At 41.1% G+C, this 13,576-nt stretch overlaps 1 protein-coding gene across 1 annotated transcript in view; it reads left to right on the forward strand.

Moving 5' to 3' along the window:
- LOC127513821 (voltage-dependent T-type calcium channel subunit alpha-1I-like) overlaps nucleotides 1-13,576 on the forward strand; it is an 81,992-nt gene that overhangs the window by 37,747 nt on the left and 30,669 nt on the right. The window contains 11 exon segments of the mRNA XM_051895888.1: nucleotides 1,687-1,846; nucleotides 6,374-6,716; nucleotides 6,850-6,942; nucleotides 8,490-8,793; nucleotides 8,899-9,131; nucleotides 9,402-9,553; nucleotides 9,785-9,970; nucleotides 11,150-11,267; nucleotides 11,359-11,514; nucleotides 11,840-11,927; nucleotides 12,630-12,766. Coding sequence (XP_051751848.1) covers nucleotides 1,687-1,846; nucleotides 6,374-6,716; nucleotides 6,850-6,942; nucleotides 8,490-8,793; nucleotides 8,899-9,131; nucleotides 9,402-9,553; nucleotides 9,785-9,970; nucleotides 11,150-11,267; nucleotides 11,359-11,514; nucleotides 11,840-11,927; nucleotides 12,630-12,766 — 1,970 coding nt within the window.

Genomic DNA, 13,576 nt, shown 5'->3' on the forward strand with positions numbered 1-13,576 from the left:
ACCTTCCATAGATGTCTATTGATTTTATATACAGATAGTTATAAAAACTCTCACCTAGCCCTGACATAACTTTCTGCATTTTAACTATTTTAAAATTATTTGTACTGTTTTATAAATGAGGAAGGTTTGGAGAGATTTTGTCAGGTTCAACTCACTTCACAGCAAACAGGGAACGTTCTGGCAAGGTTCTTTCAACGTTATGAACAAACGTTTCTTCCAGTAACATTAATAGAACGTTCATTCAGAGTTATCTGGTCTTTAATAATGTTCTTAAAACGTTAGCGCAAAAACATTATTTATACAACATTCAAGGAACGTTTTTTAAATGTTACTACTTGTTTCAGAACGTTCAGAGAACATTCAAAAGTAACATTCGTATAATGTTTGAAGAATGATACAATGGAATGTTCCCTTAATGTTCACATAACCAGGAATAAACGTTTTTAAAACATTTAAAAAACTGGACATTATAAACATCCAGAGAACATTCAGAAATAATGTTTTCATACAAAATGTTCTTGGAATTCATTTTTGTTATCTGGATTCTGGGTCAAATGTCATGCACAGGGTTATTACAGTTATGACCATGAAAATGTATTTACTTAAAATAAACCTTAACTGAAATACAATAAAATATATAAAAATATTTTATTACAGCATCTTTAGTTTCCAAGGTAGCATTTTCTCATTTCTCATTTTCATTTAGTTCAAAAATAACTAAAACTAAGATATACAACTATATTAAACTATGTAGACTTATCTAAAATAATACTTCTATTGCTTGAGTCATGTTTGAAATAAACAGAAAGGAAAAACAAGTTTATTTTTTACACTTGGTAGATATTTTTTGTTGTTGTTTTTTTAGCTTAAACTTTTAATATTATTTATTTTATTATTTAATTTAATTTAATTTAAAATTTAATTTAATTTAATTTAATTTAATTTAATTTTAATTATATTATTTTTTATTTTATTTATTTTTCATTATTTCACTTCATTATTTCATTTCATTATTTCTCTTCATTTTTCTTCAGTTCATTTTTATTTTTATTTATTAGAAAACAAGACATCTCCAGTCATTTCTCTTCTCCAGTAAATGTATCTTGATGTAAGAATGTTTAGATATTTGTGCTGAAAACAAGACAGAAACACTGAGGAACAACTTAATTTTGCAGTGTAATCAGTGATATTTGTTATCATTTTCCAGAAGAAAAAAAACACATAACAAAATTACTAAAACTTCAACTGAAATTAACAAGAAAACTAAAAATATAGAAAAATAAGAAATAATTCAAAGTATCTTGAATCTGAAACTGAAATAACACTGTTCCTGTGATAGTTTCTACGGTCCCACTGATTAAAGCACAGCTGAGGCTCTCTCAGCTTCTCCGAACTCTCAGTAAAGTGAGTTATTTACATGCGTTAACTTCACCTCACAGCACTGGAAACACACGACTACACCTCCAAACTCCTCCTGCAGATCAGAGGATGAACGGCAGTCAGAAATACCTTCATAGATTCTTACATCTTCACATGTCAGAAAGCTCTACTCCGGAAAGTTTGTCCCCAAACGCAGCTCTTCTGCTCTTGCTCAAGTTGTAACTCATTAAATCAAGTTAAGGTCTTTGGGATTTGTGATGTGATGTTGTGTGTGTGTGTGTGTGTGTGTGTGTGTGTGTGTGTCAGGCATGAGGATCCTGGTGAATCTGCTGTTGGACACACTGCCGATGTTGGGGAACGTGCTGCTGCTCTGCTTCTTCGTCTTCTTCATCTTCGGCATCATCGGCGTGCAGCTGTGGGCGGGGCTTCTGCGCAACCGCTGCTACCCGGAGGAGAACTTCACCCTGTGAGTCTGAACACCACTGACTGTAACGAAAGTGCTCCTATTATGCTCTTTCAGATGTGACCTTTCATGCAGTGTGTAATAGAGACGTTTGTGAATGTAAAAGGTCTGCAAAGTGCAGATAAATGTAGTTTTTGTCTCCCAAAAGAAAGAAGTAATTCTGAACTGCCTGAAATGAGTCGTCTCACTTCCTGCTGGACCTATGTAGGTTTGTAACTAATTTGCATAATGCCAGTCTATGGTCTTCATTGGCTGAACAGCATCTCTTTGCCCCTGCCCTCAAACACTGTAGTTGTAGCTGAGGAAGAGGTGAAATTCGGTTATGCTAATGAGCGTTTGGTATCCGACCAATCACAGCAGACTGGGCCATTTGACCAATCAGAGCAGAGCAGCTCTCAGAAAGGCGGGGTTTAGAGAGACCGAATCCTTGATCAAAGCGTTTCAGACACTGAGAGAAAAGAGCTAATGCTGCAGTGGATATTATGAGAAAATTTAAGTGTTTTTGATCTTGGATGAATGTGAACCTGTTGTAGGAGACTCCAAAGCAACATTAGAAACCTTTAAAATAGCAGAGCTGGTTTTCATCCTCCTGATCGGGCTCTGGTTCTTCTTTCTTGTTGGTTTCTGATGGAATGTGAGTTCTATTCTGGTTCACATTCACATGACTTGAAGGCTCTGCTGGGGTTTGAACCTCCAGCGTTGAGGGTCGTGCTGCTCCTGACCAGCGTAAACTCACTGCCTTTATTGAGCCTCACGGGGGCTGAAGACTGTCGTGATGATCCCTCATTAGAGCACACTGCGGATCCCTCACTGAAGCACACGGCGTCACAGAGCTGCTTCAGTGAACAGAAATCATTATTAATGATTGAGAATCAGTACCGTATGCAGTAAATGTGAGTTTAACTGTCATCTTTCTGTGTCTCAAGAATCAGTGACATATGAAAGGAGCAATTGATCATTGGCTTAAAAATATATTCAGAAAATAATGCAAAATACAATTTTATGTCTGTTTAGAATCTCAGTTCACTCACACAGTGGTTTAAAATCTTAACATCTCAATGTAACAAGTAGTGACAGATCCTTTCTTCTGTATTTTGATGTATGTTCAAGTGTAATCGATTACAGAAAAGAAAAAAATGTAGTGCGGGATGTGGTTCAATCAGCTGTTGATTGGATGGAGGCGGGGCTTGCTTTAGATTATAATAAAGGGGTGGGGTTTATGCTGAATAAATGATCAGAGAAGTAAATCATATGTCACCATTAGTCGTTTCACTGGAGGATCCAGTTATGACATTTTGATTAAAACCTGAGGTGAACAAATGAATCATTCACAATAAAATCAACAGCATGCATTTCCAAAATAAATAGGGCTATCTTTTCTTCTAAATGCATGTTATTGATTTTATTGTAAATGATTCATTTGTGCAGTTATATTGTTTTAACCTTTAAGATTTAAAAAATCTTGCATTTGTCAATTTTCATTTCATGCCGATTTTACAAAAAGGTAAACTATATTATCGCTCAGCTTTAATCTGCTAAATGCAACAATAAGGCATATTGAGATATTATAAACATTCACATCCTGATTTTCTGTAAATCTGCTTTAAAAGACAGTGCTGCTTTCTGCAAAACGCCATACAAATAAAACTGACTGACTTGACTTTAATGGTCTTAAAAATACATTTTAAAAAACAAACATAAAAAATACTTTCATATTTCTTTCTTCTGACTCCGGGGTGAAATGTGAGCCGGACTCTCTCTCTCTCTCTCTCTCTCTCTCTCTCTCTCTCTCTCTCTCTCTCTCTCCCTCGTTCCTCTAATGTTTCTCTGTGTGATGAGTGATGGCGCACAGCAGGGGCTGCTGGGAGAATTACGGCTTTAACCTTGTTATGTCACACATGGCGACTGTGATAATGGAGGGTGTGTGTTTCAGTCCTTTAGGAAAGCAGTGTACACAGATTCACCAGAAAAACGCTTTCGTCTCACTGTAAAATTAGTCTCACGTGTCGTAAACGACACACACCTGAATCAGAATCCAGTAAGAACAGTTATTAGTTAAAGTCGTCGTGAAAGGGAAGTTGCGCTCATCTTTTCTTCCCTATAGTGACGTATAGCCGAGTGAAAAGCTTCAGGAACAAGAACAAATGTTGCTCTGCCCTCGTCATCAGAGAAGAGAAGAGATGCTGCAAGAGGGAGGAGAAGATATTCTGATTCAAGATTACCAGGAACATGAATTTAAAACAATAATGATGTGCACCGATAAATCATTTAGAATAAACACTGCAATATTCCATAAAAGCAAAAATTGTCCATTTTGATTTCATGGAGACTTTAACATTAACTAAGATAAATATATGCTGTAAAAGTATTGTACATTGTTAGTTCAAGTTAATATCAACATCTAGTAATACATTTTTATAATGTATTAAAGGGGACCTATAATGCTCCTTTCACAAGATGTAATATCAGTCTCTGGTGTCCCCAGAATGTGTTTGTGAAGTTTCAGCTCAAAATACCCCACAGATCATTTATTATAGCTTGTCAAATTTGCCCCTATTTGGGTTTGAGCAAAAACACACCGTTTTTGTGTGTGTCCCTTTAAATGCAAATAAGCTGCTGCTCCCGCCCCCTTTCCAGAAGAGGGCGGAGCTTTAACAGCTCATCAACAACAAAGCTGGAGAATCTCACGCAGCCAAAATGAGGATTGTCAGTAACGGTGTTCAGCCTTACATTGTTCAAACCGGAGTCGACACTGATGGAGAGACTCAGGAAGAAGTTACAACTTTTAGACGTTTCTGAATGGTTAGTGGATAAATTTATGTAGTTGCTGTGGAGTTGATTCAACTCATTCACTAGCATGTGCCGTCATGTTAATCTTTTGTGTTGAATTGACCCTCGTTTGTGAAGCAGTCCGGCGTAAAATGACGGCATGTCAACAACACTCTACTACAACTCTTCCTCTTCTCTAAAGCAGCCCAACATGGCCCCGCCCCCTTTGTTGTGTGTTCTTGGGGGCGGGGTTTTAGGGTATTTTAGGGTTACTGATGTCACTAACTAACAAGAACCTCGTTGTAGTCCCTACTAACCTTTTAAAAAGTGATTTCTGCAAAAGAAAATATCTCTCTTTGCATTGAACTTTGAGCGTTGTAACTTTGCAGATGTTGTTTATGATCAAACAGCAACATTACACACTAACTAAAGTAAAAAAAATGAAATCATAATCAACCACCCCTTTAATAAAACTCCACCCCTTGCTTACGATTGACTGCACACTTGCATTCAGACCCGCTTCTATTTTTGAGTGCCACGCCCACATCTCATTTTCCAATCAACAACTGATGGAACGAACCAAGTCTTCGCCCTAACTTTTTCCTGTTTTTTAATATACTGTTTCACTTGATTGTACGTCACAGTATGTTGTTACTTCCGTTACATCTCAACATTAATATTAATGTTTATTCAGCTCTATTGTGCGTCTTGTTTGAGACATCATAGACAAGAACTCTCTCCATCTCACAGTAGGATTGTGTTCTCAATCCCAGCTCTCCCTGCAGGAGATCTCCAATCTCCTGTCTTACTTCTGCTCTATTTTTAACACATCTCTGTCCCATCGGTCTTTAACAGAGCCCACTGAACCCAAAACGCTAAAGAACAGCAGCTTTAATAACCACTGACTGTCCTCCGGTTCCACCAGAGATCACAAACACAACCTGATCAGTGCTTTTGGAGAAGATCTGATAAATACACTAGTGTTCAAAAGTTGGGCGTCTGCAAGAGTTTCTGAAAGAGTCTCTTCTGCTCACCGAAGCTGCATTTATTTGATCAAAAATACAGTAAAACAGTGAAAAATTATTCCAGTGTAAATCATCTGTTTTCTATGTGAATATATAGTAAAGTGTAATTTATTCCTGTGATCAAAGCTGAATTTTCAGCATCATTACTCCAGTCTTCAGCATTAAACTTTAATATTCTATTGTATGTTATGACATCAGCTCTTGAGCGTCTCTGTCTGGAGATGCTGATGGTTAACAGCAGATAGATGAATGAACATTCAGCTTCTCTTTGATGGTGTTTGTCCTCTGTAATCTTCTGACATATCATTTCATTTGCTCTGAGTGTTTGATCTGTGTGTTTGCCATGATGTGCTCTCGAGTTTATTAAAAGCATCTCAATGGCACCTTTGTGATCATAGAGACGGAGCGCTAATAAATCCTTTGACCCTCTCGGCTCTGTTAAACCATCTGTGTGTGTTTCTCTCTCTTTATATTCCACAGAAATACTTTAAATCAGTGTAAACACGATTGTGATGAAGGCTGTGGCTCTGATCCAAAACCTAGTGCGCAGCCTATGTAGGGAGCATCTCTAGTCTCCTAAATCAAAGGCATCAACTGTCGAGTCGAGTCACCTGTGCGCTTCACATGATGCTCCCTATGTAGAGGAATCAGATCAGCCACTTTTGATGGCCTAGGTTAAGATGCTGTCCTAGGTTTTGGACACATCCTGTGTTTGACCGTGTCTTCTTTCTCTTAGCTCAACAGGTGTGGCACTTCCTGCTCCGTACTACTCTCCCAATGAGGACGACGAGAGGCCCTTCATCTGCTCTCTGCCGCAGGATAATGGGATCATGTCGTGCGGTGACGTGCCGGCGCGGCGTGTGGCGGGACATCAGTGCTGTCTGGACGTGGATGATCTCCTGCACCATCAGGCTCTGGGCCTCGTGACCGAGCCCTTCCTCAACGCCAGCGTCTTCGTACCCGGGCTCTGCGTGAACTGGAACCGGTACTACACCCGCTGTCACACTGGACACAGAAACCCGCACAAAGGAGCCATCAACTTTGACAACATCGGATACGCCTGGATCGTTATTTTTCAGGTATCTGTTGAGAGACTCGTTTCCACTGCAGAGCTTTCTGGCTCATGTGATGTGATTGATGTTCTTTGTGCTTAATTTGAACTTATTGGAAGAGAAATGTGAAGTTTTTTTCTGCTAATGATGGTGTGTTTAGGTTATTACTCTGGAGGGCTGGGTGGAAATCATGTATTACGTCATGGATGCTCACTCATTCTACAACTTCATCTATTTTATTCTGCTGATTATAGTAAGTACACACACACACACACGCACGCACACACACACACACACACACACACACACACACACACACACACACACACACACACACACACACACACAGTCTCACACAGATTTATGAGTCTGTTCTAAAAGAGCAATATACAGTGTTTTATTTGACGTGCTGAAGATTCATTTTGCTGATATTGCCTGTCTGATATTCTTAACCTACTGTCTGAGTCAGTTCACCTGTTTGTGAATGCTTTTATTATCAATAGATGCATAAATTTAGTTTATAGAATTTCTTCAGCGTAATGTAAGCATCCATTAATAACCCGGCAGAGGTTTCTACCTGTTCTGTTGAGTGTGTGTTTGCAGTGAGACAGGTGTGTGTTTGCAGTGAGACAGGTGTGTGTCTGCAGTGAGACAGGTGTGTGTTTGCAGTGAGACAGGTATGTGTCTGCAGTGAGACAGGTGTGTGTTTGCAATGAGACAGGTGTATGTTTGCAGTGAGACAGGTGTGTGTTTGCAGTGAGACAGGTGTGTGTCTGCAGTGAGACAGGTGTGTGTTTGCAGTGAGACAGGTGTGTGTCTGCAGTGAGACAGGTGTGTGTTTGCAGTGAGACAGGTATGTGTCTGCAGTGAGACAGGTGTGTGTTTGCAGTGAGACAGGTGTGTGTTTGCAGTGAGACAGGTGTGTGTTTGCAATGAGACATGTGTGTGTTTGCAGTGAGACAGGTGTGTGTTTGGAGTGAGACAGGTGTGTGTTTACAGTGAGACAGGTGTGTGTTTGCAGTGAGACAGGTGTGTGTTTGCAGTGAGACAGGTGTGTGTTTGGAGTGAGACAGGTGTGTGTTTGCAGTGAGACAGGTGTGTGTTTGCAATGAGACATGTGTGTGTTTGCAGTGAGACAGGTGTGTGTTTGGAGTGAGACAGGTGTGTGTTTACAGTGAGACAGGTGTGTGTTTGCAGTGAGACAGGTGTGTGTTTGCAGTGAGACAGGTGTGTGTTTGCAATGAGACATGTGTGTGTTTGCAGTGAGACAGGTGTGTGTTTGGAGTGAGACAGGTGTGTGTTTACAGTGAGACAGGTGTGTGTTTGCAGTGAGACAGGTGTGTGTTTGCAATGAGACAGGTGTGTGTTTACAGTGAGACAGGTGTGTGTTTGCAGTGAGACAGGTGTGTGTTTACAGTGAGACAGGTGTGTGTTTGCAGTGAGATGTATGTGACTGCAGTGAGACAGGTGTGAGTTTGCAGTGAGACAGGTGTGAGTTTGCAATGAGACAGGTGTGTGTTTGCAGTGAGACAGGTGTGTGTTTGCAGTGAGACAGGTGTGTGATTGTAGTGAAACAGGTGTGTGTTTGCAATGAGACAGATGTGTGTTTGCAATTAGACAGGTGTGTGTTTACAGTGAGACAGGTGTGTGTTTGCAGTGAGATGTATGTGATTGCAGTGAGACAGGTGTGTGTTTGCAATGAGACAGGTGTGTGTTTGCAGTGAGACAGGTGTGTGTTTGCAGTGAAACAGGTGTGCGTTTTCACTATCTTTCTCTCTCAATCTTTGCGTACCTTCACAGGTGGGCTCTTTCTTCATGATAAACCTGTGTTTGGTCGTCATAGCGACTCAGTTTTCGGAAACCAAACAGCGCGAGCATCAGCTGATGCAGGAGCAGCGAGCTGCCTGTCTGTCCTCCAGCACACTGGCCTCGCTGGCCGAACCCGGCGACTGCTACGAGGAGATCTTCCAGCTCGTCTGCCACGTCCTCCGCAAGGCGCGCCGACACACCGCTGCGTTCTTCAGAACGCTCTGCTGCAAACCACCGGAGCAGACGCACGAGAAAACAAACGCCAACGGAGGAGAAAAGAGCCTCCAACAACATGGTGAGGAGGAGAGGGACAGGGATTGAGCAGTCACATGATGGATGGATCAGTGGATGGTTTGTAAGGATGCATGCAGCTCTGAGCTCTTCTCTCACTGCACCGCAGATGGAGCCGCACCTGCCGCATCAGCAGCCAATCAGGAGACAGAGGAGGATGCAGCAGAAGAGACAGACAGGTGTCAGAGGGAGAAGGGGGCATGCCGGGGGTGGAGCCGAGAGCTGTGGATGGAGATGAGGGTCAAACTGTGGGGCATCGTGGAGAGTAAATACTTCAACAGAGGAATCATGGTGGCCATCCTCATCAACACCATCAGCATGGGCATAGAGCACCATGAGCAGGTCACACACACACACACACACATGCACACACACACACTGGTTTTTATATCGACGTAATGATGTTAGCTAAAGCCAAACCCAGAACCAGCACTAACTCTCACACAAACCTGCTGATATCAGGTGATTTGGCTGATGAATTGCTGCTGTTCTTTCAGTTGATGAGAATCTCTCTGATGGTTTCTTTTCATTACTTTAGATAATGGTGTGTTTCATGTTCTCATTCTCTCTCTCTCTCTCTCTCTCTTTGTGTGTGTGTGTGTGTGTGTCCAGCCAGATGAGCTCACTAATGTTCTGGAGATCTGTAACATCGTCTTCACCAGTATGTTTGCTCTGGAGATGATCCTCAAGATCACAGCGTTCGGCTGCTTTAATTACCTGCGCAATCCGTATAACATCTTTGATGGAATCATCGTTATCATCAGGTAATGAACAGTGAAACATCTGCTGTCGCTACATTTAAAGGATTGTTGAGGGGTTTCAATGTTTGTTTGCATCCATTCCACAAGCATAAAATAATACAGTTTTTAGTAATGTTTGTACAGAAGAATAGAAGTGCTTGAACCAAAACACAAGCATCACAATCACTTCCATCTCTCTCTCTCTCTCTCTCTCTCTCTCTCTCTCTCTCTCTCTCTGTGTGTGTGTGTGTGCAGTGTGTGTGAGATCGTTGGTCAGTCTGACGGCGGTCTGTCGGTGCTCCGGACGTTCCGGTTGCTGCGGGTTTTGAAGCTGGTTCGGTTCATGCCGGCGCTGCGCAGACAGCTGGTGGTTCTGATGAAGACTATGGACAATGTGGCCACATTCTGCATGCTGCTGATGCTCTTCATCTTCATCTTCAGGTGTGTGTGTGTGTGTGCGTGTGTGTGTTTCCCTCTTCAAGGGCATTTTGAGACATGCAACTGAAGAGACGTCATTGACCAAGCTTACATGCACCCTCATTATGAGATTTGAGCAATTTTAAACTTTACTTCATTTAAACACAATACTTTGATCAAATTGATGCAATCAAGCTTATAATCAGCAACCATAATCATAGTAAAATTAGTGGGTTTGCCAACTTCAATCACAATAAACAAGCATCTAAAGACTTTAATTCCACTTTGACTGAAGGGTGCATGTGTTTGTGACGAACACGGATGACGTTTTGATGCGCAGATTCATAAATATAGCAGTAAAGAAGACATCATGTTTTGGGGTTGTTACAGTCCTGCCCCTTTTTCCTTTGTCTCTTTTGTTGTGAGATTGCAGGGACAGAGGCTCCTTCTTGATGGGCGGGACTCCTGTGCTGATTATGGGCCGCACTTGTGACACTCTATTTAAGAGGCTCATGGATTTTGGTTCACTCTCTCTCATTTTTGTTTTGTGTCCTTGTTTGAAGAATGGGTTCTTGAGGTTTTGTGTTCCCATTTTGTTTCCACAACTTCACAAACCCCTTTTCCAACTGTTTGATTTGTTGATGTATTGTTCTTTTTTTATTATTCTTTAATATTTTGACCCTGGATATTATTTGTTTAACTTTAAATAAACTTATATTTTCTTTATTGGAACCCATTTTGTGAAGAGTCCTCTTTGTGTTGTGACCTTGAGCCGGGTTGTAACATAAATTGGGGGCTCGTCCGGGATCAAATTCTGGTTTGGAGTTGGGGTTTTATTTCTTGTTTTTCAGTTTTTTTGAGAGTGGAGTGTGGAAAAGGTTCACAGTTATTGGATTGTTAGAGGACTCGGGTTAGGTAGAGCGGTCCAGCTGGGTTGCTGTGAGTTTATCGTTTGTGCTGTGCATATGTGAATAATGCAAATAAAAATAACTACAATTCTTAGCGAATAATCAGAATAAAGAAAAAAATTGCATGTAAACGGGAGTGAAGAGGTTTGAAAATGTTGTTCTTCCTCAGTGTTTTTGTCTTGTTTTCCAGTACAAATATCTGAACATTCTTAAATCAAGATATATTTACTGTTACTTGAAGGATTTCTTTAATCTCTCTCTCTCTCTCTCTCTCTCTGTGTGTGTGTGTCTGCAGTATTCTGGGGATGCATATTTTCGGCTGTAAGTTCAGTCTGAAGACCGATGCTGGAGACACAGTCCCAGACAGGAAGAACTTTGACTCTTTGCTCTGGGCGATCGTCACTGTGTTTCAGGTAGAGAGAGAGATGTCACACACACACACAGACATACACACAAATCTCTCCTCACATGTGTGTGTGTGTGTGTGTGTGTGTGTGTGTGTAGATCCTGACCCAGGAGGACTGGAATGTGGTCCTGTATAACGGCATGGCCTCCACATCTCCTCTGGCTGCTCTGTATTTTGTGGCTCTGATGACGTTCGGGAACTACGTGCTGTTCAACCTGCTGGTGGCCATTCTGGTGGAGGGCTTTCAGGCTGAGGTGAGTCATTTCAACCCGTTTAGTGCTCGAATGATTAGACTCTCTGATTCAGTTTGATTCCTTGAACTGCACATTGATTCTGAACAGTGTTGAATCAGAATGGTTTCAGGTAAGAATATACAGCTAACTAAAATTAAGGTTAATAAGTGCTGTAAGAATATATTGCTCAATGTTAGTTCATTTTAATTAATGCATTAACGCATTAATGTTACCAAGTTTTTCAACAGTTGATCATTAGGTGCTTCATAACCAGCTATAGACTGGCTTTGGGACTCTGGGTTATAAAAACTTCATAATGAAGGTCTGAAATCTGTCTGTGTTTCAGGGTGATGCCAGTCGCTCGTACTCTGATGATGATGAGAGATCTTCCTCTAATGGAAGCCAACAGCATAAAGACTCGCTCACGTTCTCCGGTATGATCAATCTCAATATTAAAACAAACAGCTACACCGAAGAAAAAAAAAAGGATTTACTATGAAACTATTTTACCTCCAAAATTGCTAGTCAATTTCACAAATAATTACAAAGAACAGCAAGTAACACATTGAATTAAACATAAAAATTGAGGTAGTAGAAAGACTGGAATAGTATGTAAAACACTCCAGTAATCTTTTATTTACAACTTCAAAAAATCATTTTTACAGTATATATTTAGTTCAGCGCAATGCAATGTTTAATTAGATTGCAAGGAATCTGTTCAAAAGGTTGTACTTTTGTGTAGATGAAGTCCATGAAACACCGATAAACATTGGATTTTGTGTGGCTTTAGACATTAAGACGGTTCAGACATTAAGATATTTAGACGGTCTTGATGAATTATGTATGCAATGGTGATTTGGACTCATAAACCTGTGCACACTGTGCTGGAAATGATGTAAAGCCAGTCTGATCCGCAGTTTAGTGTTTTTTTCCAGGAAACATCACACATGCATCTACTCGGCCAGTGATGTTGTTCTTCAGCTGTTAAACATTATTGGTTAATCCTGTGGGATTTTCAGCACTTTCTATGTACTAAAATTCCTCCAGTTTCTGTGGCTATAAAGGGCAGGAACCTCAACAGGGACATTAGTACATCCACAGTGTGTGTTTAGCTGACTGCCGTTTCTTTCCTCCAGATCCGAAGCTGCCCTCTCTCACTCCTAACGGGCATCTGGAGCTGGAGCCGCTGGCCGAGGAGAAGACCAGGACCAGCTTCTCTGAGGAAAACCACCGGAGGAGGACAATCTGCCTGGGCAGGAGATCCTCATCTCTAGTCAGTCCAAAAAGAAATCAATGTCATCACGTCTGTAACTGATGTTGGATGATCATTTGTTTTGTGTGTGTGTGTGTGTGTGTGTGTGTGTGTGTGTGTGTCTCTGTGGATGTAATGAGTCAAGGAAACATTAGTGCAGATTAATGTTTGGAATTAGAAAATCCCTCAAGCAGAGACTCCTCTATGCGTGTGTGTGTGTGTGTTTGCGAGACCAAAATTCTCTTGATAATGTGCGACGGACGCTCAGCCAAGGCTTTTGGGGTTTCCATAGCAACCCCTCTTTTAATTGAGGCAGCCATGTGTATGGGGAGAGAGACGGGCGAGCGAGCCGCTTGAGTTAAATATAGTGTGTTGAGCTGTTGTTCTTGAAGTCACGTGCCGTCAGAAGATTGTGTTGGGAAAGAGTCTCTGGGAAATTGCAGAGCACGGTAAAACACTGTAAAAGCCCAGACAGAAAATGATAGCACACTTCACACAGATGCATGCGTTCAATTAAAATGTTTCACTCTACATGATTCACTCATCTTAATAATGTCAAATCACCAAACGTGATGAAACCCTCACTTTAATGATGGTCGGATGTGAACGCTGATGCTGCACATCACCTGATGTGGCGTGAGCCGAACTTTGTGTGTGAGGTCAACACGAGAGATTAACGGCGGAGAACACAAGTTTCTATGGCAACTGCTTTTACCGCTCATGCTGCTAAAAATGAGCGAATGCAGTCAGCAAGATCAGAAACACGCCGACTGCAATTACCACACGCACATGACTGCGTAAAGTTAACTCGTCTACAGTGTTTAAAGAGCT

Source organism: Ctenopharyngodon idella, chromosome 6, assembly GCF_019924925.1.
Source record: "Ctenopharyngodon idella isolate HZGC_01 chromosome 6, HZGC01, whole genome shotgun sequence".
Taxonomy (NCBI): domain Eukaryota; kingdom Metazoa; phylum Chordata; class Actinopteri; order Cypriniformes; family Xenocyprididae; genus Ctenopharyngodon; species Ctenopharyngodon idella.